Below are 11,985 nucleotides of genomic sequence, written 5' to 3'. Positions count from 1 at the left end.
ATCGAGTCCAACACGGACATCAGTAGGGACAGATTATATTATCTGGAGCAATATACCACTGGCCAACCAAGAGAGCTGGTACGCAGCTGCCAGCACATGGATCCTGCAAGAGGATATGCTGAAGCAAGGCGACTGCTGGAACTGCACTTCGGTGATAAGATAAAAATCACAAGTGCCTATATACAGAAGGCACTGGATTGGGCTGCTATCAAACCTGAGGACGGGGCAGCACTACAGGCCTATTCACTATTTCTCCGTGTGTGCTGCAATGCTATGCAGGCCCTAGAGTACATGCATGAACTGGACAATCCATCCAACATGAGAACGGTAATTTCTAAGTTACTCTACAGGCTCAGAGATTCATGGAGATCTGTAGCATGCAGCTATTATGAACGAACCCTGCAAAGAGCAAGATTCACAAACCTGGTTGACTTTGTGGAACGGCAAGTGAGAGTTATTCTAGACCCAGTATTTGGGAATATTCAAGAGTCTACTCCAAAGGTACAAGGCCTTAAAACAAGGCTGGGTAACCCCCAGCATCAATCCAAGTCATCGGGAAGCAAAGGCAGGAGCAGTTTTGCTACATCAGTGACACAAGTGGAAATGGAGAAGCAAAGGTTGGATGGCAAAGTCAGTTCAAATGCATTTTGTAAGCCATGCTTATTTTGTACTGGAGAACACGCCATGGAGTGTTGTAAGAAAATTATTCTGAAGCCTCATAAGGAGAAGATCGAATTTCTCAGGACAAAGGGAATCTGCTTTGCATGTCTAAACAGAGGACACATGAGCAAGTTGTGTAGGAATCGCCTGACTTGTCGCTCTTGTCAGCTCAAACACCCAACTCTCCTGCACATAAATAGAACAGACAACCCCAGGAAGGAAGAGAGCACCACCACAGCTACAGCTAAAGGTGAGGAAGTTTCCAGCGCCCTGGTCTCACTGCAGGCTTGCGGGCTTACTGGGGCCGGAGGAAAGGAATGTGCTCCAACCATTCTGCCTATCCAGGTTAAGATGGTAAAGGAAGCAAAGTAATCAGAACATATGCGTTCCTGGATCATGGAAGCTCTGCTACCTTCTGTACCGAGAGCCTGATGAAGAAGCTGGATGCCAGAGGCCAGAAAACAGAGATACTGCTCAGGACAATGGGCCAGGAACGGCCTGTGAGCAGCTACAGATTGGATGGGCTGGAAGTGAGTGATTTGGAAAGCAATAACTTCTTTGCTCTCCCTGAAGTTTACACACAGCTCGCTATACCAGTCTCACAAGAAAACATACCAACACAAGAGGGTCTAAAAGAATGGCCTTATCTGAAAGACGTACCTCTGACTACTATTGAGGAGGAAGTTGGACTGTTGATTGGGATTAATGCTGTCAAAGCCATGGAGCCATGGGAAATAATTAACAGCAAAGGAAACGGGCCCTATGCAGTGAGAACCTGTCTCGGATGGGTGGTTAATGGTCCCCTGAGCGGCAGCCTGCCCATTGACAAGCAGGGTCGACCACGTACAACATCAAACCGAGTCACCATAGCAAACCTGGAAGAACTTCTCATCAAACAGTACAATCAAGACTTCCCAGAGCGAGGCTACGATGAGAAGGCTGAGCCGTCTGTAGAGGACAAGCAATTCCTGGACATTGCAGCTAAGTCCATCACATTGAAGGATGGTCACTACCAACTACGATTGCCATTTCGCAAAGACGACGTGAATCTGCCAAATAATAGAAGGATGGCAGAGCAGCGAGCCACGAACCTCATTAAGAGATTCAGGAGGGATGAGGCATACTTTGCTGATTTATAAAGGGCCCATGAGTGACATCTTGGATAAGGGGCATGCCGAGCGGGTGCCAGAAGGACGGCTGCACAGAGAAGATGGAAAGGTGTGGTACATACCTCACCACGGTGTGTACCACAAGAAGAAAGCGAAAATGCGAAAAAGACTTACGAAGTGGATCAGTAACAGCCGTGCTGTGCTGTCTGCCATTCCAGACGAAGATAAAGCCAAGGAAGTGAAGGAGCTCGATCTCGACAGAGAATAACTACCGGTGGAACGAGCTCTCGGAATCCAGTGGCATGTGGAAACCGACACCTTCTCCTCCAAGACTGCTACAAAGCAACAACCCTTAACCAGGAGGGGTATTCTGTCTGTGACAAATTCTGTTTACGACCCCATGGGATTCCTCGCCCCACTGGTTCTCCCAGCGAAGAGGATCATGCAAGATCTTTGCAAAATTAATTGTGGATGGGATGACAAGATCCCAGAGGCCCACGCTCGGTCATGGCAGAGATGGTTGGAGGATCTAGGCAAGCTGTCAAACCTCCACATCAGCCATTGCCTTAAACCCAGTAAAAAAAAAAGTGTCGCAGCTCGTATCAAACAAAAAGCTAGCCGTTGGATTCGAGCTCAGACATCGCTGCTCCACTTCCGTTACAGTTTAGCCCGCAGAGGAGCAGCGATGTCTGAGCTCGAATCCAACGGCTAGCTTTTTGTTTGATACAAGCTTTGTTTGTACTTCAATTCACTTCAAATTTAAGATATTTCCAAAAGTGAACGCGAAATGAATTTTTTTCTCGACGTCGTTGACCAAAACAAGGACCACAACTGGAACCTTCTCGAGTCTCTCGACTTCTTGTTTCATGCCTCCTCAAAATGGAGTCGTCGACGGCGGCTCCGTGTATTACGGCTCTGGGAGCGCGTCCCCTCTGATGGCGAAGGCCTCGTCCTTAGATACTCAAAATGGGAATGTCGCCGGTAGTGATACTCTACTACAACGGCCGAAGATTTTGCCGATTAAAAACATCCTGGAGGATGATATCAGCGATAATAACGACGACGGTTCCCTGCCGTGCACCCCCGAGCTGCTGGACGGTGAGCGCGACGTGGCCGGGTGTTCGGCGGGCGACGAGGTGCTGGAGAGCGACACCAGAGAACTCATCGGCACTTTCCTCACAGACTTTACCGGACTGTCCACGTCGTGGTGGGGGCACGGAGGCAAGACTCTCTCCACGATGAAGAGTGTTGTGGACGACCTGCTCCGGAAACACCGATATGCATATAATGGTATGCTCAACAAACTGGAGTTGGATAATCGAAGGGACAACATGAGCTTCGTCATGTCTGTGGCCAAGAGCCTCTTCGGGGACGGGGTCACCAACTGGGGTCGCGTCGCCAGCCTGGTGGCCTTCGGGGCGGTGGTGTGCCAGCACCTGAAGGAGATGGGCAGGCAGCACTGCGTGGCGTTGGTGGGCCGAGAGATCTCCACCTATCTCCTTTCTGACCAACGAGACTGGCTGGTGAAAAACAATTCATGGGATGGGTTTGTAGAGTTCTTTCGAGTGGCTGACCCAGAGTCCACAGTGAGGCACGCATGTATTAGATATACGAGTTTTGTTTGTTTAGCTTATTAGAAATAAATGATTGATTCATTGTGACAGCCAAACGGATGGACCAGAATCTTTATTGTGTGCGCGTAAACTAAAGCTATCCCCGGAGTGGAAGTGGCAAAAATACGAAAGACAAAATTGTTTGTAAATAGCCACTATAATCGGTGTGTCTCTGGTGTCCATTATATATTTACAAAGTCTTGCTCCTATTAGAGCCGCTAATAACTCCAGTCTTGGTAGCGTCACCTTCTTCAAAGGGGCTACTTTCGTTTTTGCGCATATTAAAGTGCAGGTGCTTTCATCGTTCCCAACCGTGCGTAAATAGCCTACGGCGCAGTACGCGGTTTCACTGGCATCGCAGAATATGTGGAGTTGTCGCTCTGTGATTGAACTCAGGGTTCCAGTGTCGTAGGGTCTGGGAATGACCATAGTCTTGACAGTTTGTAACTCTCCATACCATTCTTTCCATTTCAATTTTAAATCGGTGGGCAAGTCTTCATCCCACTCTAGGCCTTGTTCCCATGTTTCCTGGAATAGTTGCTTGGCCCTTACCGTGAATGGTGACAGGAACCCGATAGGGTCGAATAGCCTAGCGGCTGTTTGCAGGACTGTCCTCTTTGTGCATTTTGTATTTTTTGATTCTCGTAGAATACTTGTCAGATCAAACATGAAATCGTCCGATGTCGTTCTCCACGTCATTCCCAGAACCTTGACTGGGGCATTCTGGTCCACTTTTGTTTCCTGTAGTTTGTTCTGTAGTTCAGGCGAATTAGTTTTCCATTTACACATCTTCATCGCAGCCTTGTCCATGAGTATTTTGGATTCTTTATACAACTTGTATGCATCTTATACTGTATCTGCTCCATTTATGAAATCATCCACATATAGAGTTTCTCTTAATTCTTTTACCGTAGAGGGGTACGTTGACTCCAATCCCTCCAGATGATGTCTGATAGTTGCTGACAGCAGAAATGGGCTGGCAGTTGCGCCAAATGGAACCCTTGTCATCCTCATTATGCACTCATTATGTTCGTTTCCATTCTCTGTATGAGGAGCATTGTCTGTCCACAGGAACCTCAGTGCGTCTCGATCTGTCTGGTTTATTGAGATTTGTAGAAAGGCCTTTTCAATGTCCGACATGAAGGCAATTTTGTGTTTCCTGAATTTCAATAGAACACTCAATAAATCAGGGTTCAAGTTGGGGCCAGTTAATAGACAGTCATTAAGTGAGTCACTGTTTCCATCATGTGACGATGCATCGAATACAATCCTGACTTTCGTCGTTGCACGTTCCTCCTTCACAATAGCATGATATGGCATGTAGTACAATGGGTTACCGGTAGTCTTGGTTTTGACTGGTTCAATGATTCTCAAGTAGTCATCGATCACCTCACTGTATCTTGTGAAGAGTTTACCATCATGTTTGAATCTTCTCATCAGACGTTGAAAACCTGTTCTCTGCAATTCTGTAGTTGGATGACAGTTTCAAAGTCTCTGTGCGCCATGGTAGTTGCACTTCATAACGTTCTCCGTTGTGCGTAATGGTTTCTTTGAATTGTTTCATGGCATTTTCATCATTGGCGCTCAACTTTGTTTCCGGTTCAGGGTTGATTCCCAGGGATTCTAGCTCCCAGAATGAGCGCAACTGTTCAGACAATATTTTATTATCTACATTGACATGCATCACTCCAACGTTGGTTATGGTGCTGACGTGCATTGTAGTTACCATGTCCTGAATGAGCCATCCAAAGCTGCTCTCAGCTGCCACTAGTCCGTCTTGTAGTCTTTCAATCTTTCCAGAGACCACTTTCCAATAGTAGTCGGATCCGATTAATATTATCACATCTTGTTTTTCCATTCCATGAACTTTTACGTCGGCCAACAGCATTCCTTTTCCTTCCATCTCCGTGCGTAATGGCTCTCCGGGTACACTCATTAGTGACGTGCACACTTGTGGTGATTCCAGTAATTCAATTTAGATTGTTTGGCCATTTCTCACATCGGATAATTTTGCCTGTACTTTGTTGCAATACACTCGTTTTGGTTGTAGGCTACCAAACGTGTGTAATTGTATTACCGGTAGATTTAGTTTGCGTGACAATTCTGTTCTTATAAAGCTCCGTTGACTCCCACCGTCCAACAGGCATCTGGTCAATTTACTCCTGGTTGCGTTTTGGCTAACCAACCACACTGTCGCTGTTTGGAGTAAAGCATTGCTGTTATTGCCCGAGTTATATCCGACGGTAGTATCAGTTTGTAGGTGTGTAGGTTGTTGCGCTGCGCGCAGTCTTGGTTCATAGGGGCGCATATCGTGAGGCTGAGCGCACACTACTTTGTGGTGTCGCCGGCCACACCTCTCGCATGAAACCTGCGCCTTACAAGTTCTGGCCATATGTCTTGTCCCCAAACACACAAAACAACGTCCTTGTTTTTTAAGGAATTCTCTTCTCTGTTCGACTATTTTCCGTGCAGTGTTTGGAGATATGGTCCGCTTTGTTGCAAAATTGCAGTTCTGTGGTAGACGCTCTATAGGCTGCGGTAGGCCTACTGTATGTCTTTACTCATATTTCGGGTTGTCAATTTGCGGGTTCAGATCAATCAAGTTTGGCGTTCTTTCTCGGCTTTCAACTTCTCTTTTCAAGAATTTCATTAAGTCCTCTACTTCCAACATGTCGTCTTCCTCTCTTTGACGGCTGAACGCAAGCGTTATGCTCTCTCGCACCATTTTCATTAGGATAGGGCAGAGTAGGCGTAACGGAGATTGCGTTCGTCACCAACCCCGGAGACGCTGGATTCGCCTGTTCGAATCCAGCTCACAGCTCCGGGGTTGTCACCAGCTTGGCTGGCCGTTCTCACTAATACAATTGGCAGTATTAGAGGGTGGGAGAAGCTGGCGGGGTGGGTCCGGGTCGTTGTAAACAGCGACTCCTACAGTTCGGTCGGGGCGCCTGCTAAGCGCGGATAGGATCTAAGTGGGATAGTGTGATCCTTCCACACGCTATGCCCTCTCAGTGAGAATCCGCGCTGCCAGGTGAAAAGAAGCGGTTGATTGGCTGGACGTGTGTCGGAGGAAGCACGTGGTAGCCTCCACTCTCCCAGACCGACTGTGGGGGGTAAGTGCGCAGCGACCAGGAAGGGGATTGGGAATTGGCATAACGACTAACATTGGGATGGGAGAAAATCGGAGGAAAAAGGAGGGCGAAAAAGATAATAAAAAAAAAAAAAAAAGGATAGGGCAGAGTAGGCTACCATACATTTCAGAGACGACTTTAAGCACTGACAGACTTCTGACTTGTATTTCGATCTCATCATATAGTTTTCGTAGGGCGACGGTGTCATTTGCACGTTTAACCGGGGTCAAGTTTAATAACTTATTCATATGGGAATTGATTAAAAGATCCTTTCGGCCAAATTTGTTTTCCAAAATTTTAATCGCAGCATCATAGTTTTCTTTTTTTTAAACTTTGGCCATTCCGCTGGCTCTTTTTGCGTTTATCGCTTTTTCTCTGGTCAAGTGTGACCGACAGAAACAGGTTGAATGGGGGTACAGATGGGGGGAAGACACTCTGAGAAAGTTACGGCTTTGTCCGGGAATCGAACTTGCTACCCCAGATCCGTGACGAGCACGGTTGTCCCCGGCGCCGAAATAGCGCTCGAGGTACGCGGTGAGCTACTGGAGCTCCCCAGCATCATAGTTTTCATCGGTTAATGCGAGACCCGTGATTGCGTTTGCAGCCCTTCCCGTGAGGTAGGACTTCAGGTAATTAAACTTGTCAGCCTTGCTGAGGTCTGGGTTTCTATGAACTGCCATGTCGAACTGGCTCCAGAATGTTTGCCATAGGCTAACTTCTCCATTGAATTTATCAATGATCAGTCTCAGGAATTTGACTGCGAAACCATATCCCTTGTTGGAGCCCACTGATGAACAGTCATCTTCTTTTCTTCTCATAGCCTTTTTCAGTTTGGTTTTGCGCACACATATCCTCTTCATATCCTTGCACACCCTCAAGTTCATCTTCAAAATCCTCTTCCTCAATTCCGTCTTCAATTTCTATGTTCAAGGCTTTCAATGCAATTTCTTTTTCCACAAGCATGTCCAACATTTCTTCATAATCCACGTCCACATCTTCTAATGACACTCTTGTCTTCTCATCTATCACATTGATCAACTTTGTTATTGCAGTCCTTACCACCCCTCTTTTCAGAAGTAGTTTCTTTAGTTGTGTCTTGGACATCGTTGCTGGAGGCTTGGACATGTTTGTACATTCTTTGATCCTTTGTTGTCTTCAAAGCACTTCTTTTCTTTGTTCCTATCCCTGGTTTCGGCACCAGCTTCTGTTACAAAGATGAAACATGGAATGTCCAGTCGTTGCTTTTCTTTTTAATCAAATCTTAATTTATTAAATTTTTCTATTAGTTTACAATTTCTAGTTCAATTCAGTTCTTATCAGTCTGCTTGACGAGCCACACCAAACATATTACGGCTGTTTCTAATACAATCAAGTCGAGTGACTCGAGTCACAGCAGCGCGGTGGTGGCAGGAGCTGTCCACTCTTGAGTGGTGCTGAAAGACAAATATATTAGTGGTGGCAAACACGCAGTGCTATTTTCAACTTCATTAAAGCAAATAAAAACAAATAAAACAAAACCTTATCACCAACTAAACTATGTGTGTGTATTTTATCTATCTATAATAGTTACAACAGAGTTGGTGGTACCAACTTTTAACGCATTTATAAGGGATGTCATGGCCTATCACGATAAAGAGAATAGAACACACACACTCATATGCTCCAAAATAAACTTTTAATTTATAATGTTCCGTCAGGTCCATGAGGAGTAGACGCTGGAAACACGGTAATTGAAAAGTTTATACTGGAGTATATGTTATGTTCCACCCGGTCCTGCCCTCTTCCCCCCTCCTATTCCTGGACTTATCCCTGTACCTCACCTCCCCCCGCCTTCTCATGGACAAGTCTCCTCACAGCCTCCATTCGCCCTGGGACTACCCTCACTGGTGCATACCCTCCTGGTGCCCTGTCTGCAATTGGGTCCTATGCTAACTAATCCCTAACAGTATGAGAATGCGAGTTCTATTCTCTTAAAGGGGACCTGCATTGCTATTCCTAGCACTATTTGGGCAACTTTACACAATTCCTGTGAGTCTATGGAAGACATCTGTAAGGTTTATTTAAAAAAAAGAAATCATTGTTTTATATTTCTAATGGAGTACTCAAAAGCATAATTTTCCAGCCTCAAGATTTCAGGCTGTTATTGGATGGGCTCCGCCCATAAGCGCTTTGACAGTCACCCACACAGCGTGATACATACGAGAGAGAGCGAGAGAGAGAACAAGCAAGCGAGAGAGAGAGAGAGGAGAGATGCGTCCCCGGCAGACAGAGAGAGAGAAGAGAGAGAGAGCACTGTGTAAACACAGCTGCGTGCAGGTCCCCTTCTCTTTCTCTCTCTCCCTCTCCCGTTTGAGGAAGTCTTACACTGTGCCGCGGCTACAGCTATAGACGGGGCGTTAGTTTTATGCTCCCGAATAGAGAGATAGAGAGGGGGAGAGAGAGAGACAGACCGAGAGACGACAGCGCGACGCCCGTGTGTGTATGTGTCGCGAGGGTCTATCTGATTCTCCCTCTCTCTCTCGCTCACTCTCTTCAAACCCTGTTTGGTGCGCTACAACCACAGAGCCAATCAAATCACTATCCGCTCCATCCTCGCCACGTGACGTCACCATGCACGTCAAATCAGAACGACCTGATTAAAATGGACCAGGAAATGAATGACCTGAATGACGGCAATCCGCCAATATGGTATTTAGACACACAAACACATTGATACTACTGTAACTCCTATTACTATAATACAATGCTAGAGACTGAAAAATTACATGTATAATGCATGTCACCTTTAACTAAACATTAAATACAACTTAATTTCTCAAAATATTCCTACGTCTGAAAATATTTTCACTTTTTTCATTTTAACTTCGGACGAAAGATTCAGCACCCTGGACAGGTCTGCTCGAACTAATTTATTCAGGGATGACATGACAAACAAATGCAATGACAAAAGATAGTGACAAAAACAAAGGATGAAATTGTGTCATGAAAATACGAAAAATACTGTTACATCTATCTATTACAGAGCTATTGATCTGTCAGGACTTCCAATTCATGATCAGAGAAATAAAGCTTTTGTTTTCTGTCTGCCATTGTCCTACGACATGCATACTGTTGCATCGGCAGTATTTACTATTTTACCATGTCGGGAGCAAATTGCACTCAGATGCTCCACGAGCCAACTGCGCTGCCAGATATCGGGAGCAAATTGCACACCGTGTGGGCTTGTTTGCGCTAGTATATCATTCCGCAATATCTTTAGTGAATAGGTCCTTAAGACGGAGCGCATAGCGGGCGCAAATCACACGCAGTTAAGGGGGCTATTAGCGGCTGCAATCCATTCTTTGTGAATTTGCCCCTAAATATTCCCTTCATGTGTTTCCTTCACATGTTCCCTTCACGTGTTCCCTTCACGTGTTCCCTTCATATGTTCCCTTCACATGTTCCCTTCACATGTTCCCTTCATGTGTTCCCTTCACATGTTCCCTTCACGTGTTCCCTTCACGTGTTCCCTTCACGTGTTCCCTTCACATGTTCCCTTCACGTGTTCCCTTCACATGTTCCCTTCATATGTTCCCTTCATATGTTCCCTTCACATGTTCCCTTCACGTGTTCCCTTGACGTGTTCCCTTCATATGTTCCATTCACATGTTTCCTTCACGTGTTCCCTTCAGATGTTCCCTTCACGTGTTCCCTTCACATGTTCCCTGCATGTGTTTCCTTCACATGTTCCCTTTACGTGTTCCCTTCACATGTAGGGGTGGGAGTCACCAGAAGCCCCATGATACTAGAGTCACGATACTATAATATCACAATATTGCAATATATTGTCATTTATTAGCTTTTTTTCAACTGCTAAATGTCCCCAACAGAAGAAGTTGTCAACGTATGCAATATAAAATATATTCATCTGTTTTACCTAATAAGATAATGTTTTCATTCTGTTCACCTCATTCCAAATGTTTTCATTGCAGCAAAATGGGATTATCAAATATTTATGGATTCTTGCCGTCAGTGTATCGATATAATATCGGCACGCGAAATATTGCAATACTATACTGTATTGACCCCCCTCACCCCTAATAGCCTATACATCAATACAACGATTACAAAAACGGAGGAGGAGAATGTATACCGCAGGCTTCATACGGCTAAGTGGTTCCCGGACTGGGGCTTAAACGGCATCCTTCCTCTCCAGCAGCTGTCGGGGGCTTTGTGGGCGTTATCTGCTCGCCCTCGAACTGGACGTGTTCCACCACAGTGGGCGTTTAGCAAAGAGGCACATATCTCAGAGGGTTTCCACATGCTTCCCCTCTGGAATGGAAGAGGCTTTCTAACACATCCACCATCGCGGCCGCCGTGGGGCTTCATATGTCTCTGCATTCCAACTGGATGCGTTCCATTGTTGACGACATGGTTAGCGGGGGATGGGCTGATCTGCCCTGGCAGAAGGAAACCAGTATAATAATAATAATAATAATAATAATAATAATAATAATAATAATAATAATAATAATAATAATAATAATAATAATAATAATAATAATAATAATAATAATAATAATAATAATAATAATAATAATAATAATAATAATAATAATAATAATAATAATAATAAACTTTATTTGTATAGCACCTTTCATACAGAAACTGCAGCTCAAAGTGCTTCACAACAGAAAAAAGACAGGCATCTAGGATCTAACATCCCAACAGGCCACCTAGTTTATGGTTTGATTCAGTTTTAAATAGACAATAATAAAAGGAGCAAGATAAAATAGACAGAGTAAAATAGTACAATAGTGCAGTGCAATAAAATTGTAGAATAGAATAGATAATTTTTTTTTAAAAAAGGTCTGGATTACTGTTCAACAGTTCAAAGTCGTACAATGGTAAAACTGTTCTGAATTACTGTTTCAACAGTTCAAAGCCGTCCCAAACCTTTGTTCGGTATCCATAGTTCAAAACATGACAGTCTTCTCTTCTGCCTGACACCACAATGCACATTTTAAGGCAAGCCATAACAGACAGTATTAAAGCTGACAGTCTCCCCTGCTCATGACAGTCTCCTGTTGCCTGACACAACAAATGCACATTTTAAGGCAAGCCGTATCAGACAGTAGTCTCCTGCTCATGACAGTCTCTTCTGCTCGATACACACACAGTTCAATACCCGACAGTTTTGAACCTGTAATAAACAATAGACAGAAAGCTGTAGCCCAGTGCAGTAAAAACCTGACAGTTTTGAACCTGTAATAAAAAGCAATAGACAGAGTAAAATAATACAGTGCAATAATGGAATAGTAGAATAGAATAGATAGTAAAATTATGCAATAGAATGGACAGAGTAAAATAGTGCTACAGTACAGCAAAGGGTATTAGAAGTCTATGGTGAAGAGGTACGTTTTTAGCTTATTTTTGAAAATATTAAGAGATATAGTGACGTTCCATAAAGTAAACATATTAGGTTAGTTATCT

General features: G+C 44.5%; 1 protein-coding gene across 1 annotated transcript; it reads left to right on the top strand.

Annotated features, from left to right (window-relative positions):
* Positions 1–2,635: 2,635 nt before the first annotated feature.
* Positions 2,636–10,782, top strand: LOC311244337 (induced myeloid leukemia cell differentiation protein Mcl-1-like; the record flags this gene model as incomplete). Its single annotated transcript, XM_084333799.1, has 2 exons — positions 2,636–3,368; positions 10,712–10,782. The coding sequence occupies 2 exons, from the start codon at positions 2,636–2,638 to the stop codon at positions 10,780–10,782; spliced, it is 804 nt and encodes a 267-aa protein (XP_084189925.1).
* Positions 10,783–11,985: the final 1,203 nt, after the last annotated feature.

Source organism: Notolepis coatsorum (assembly GCF_963971535.1).
Source record: "Notolepis coatsorum genome assembly, chromosome: 1".
NCBI lineage: Eukaryota > Metazoa > Chordata > Actinopteri > Aulopiformes > Paralepididae > Notolepis > Notolepis coatsorum.
The sequence above is the reverse complement of the archived record's forward strand: the minus strand, read 5'-3'. Positions and strand labels throughout refer to the sequence as shown.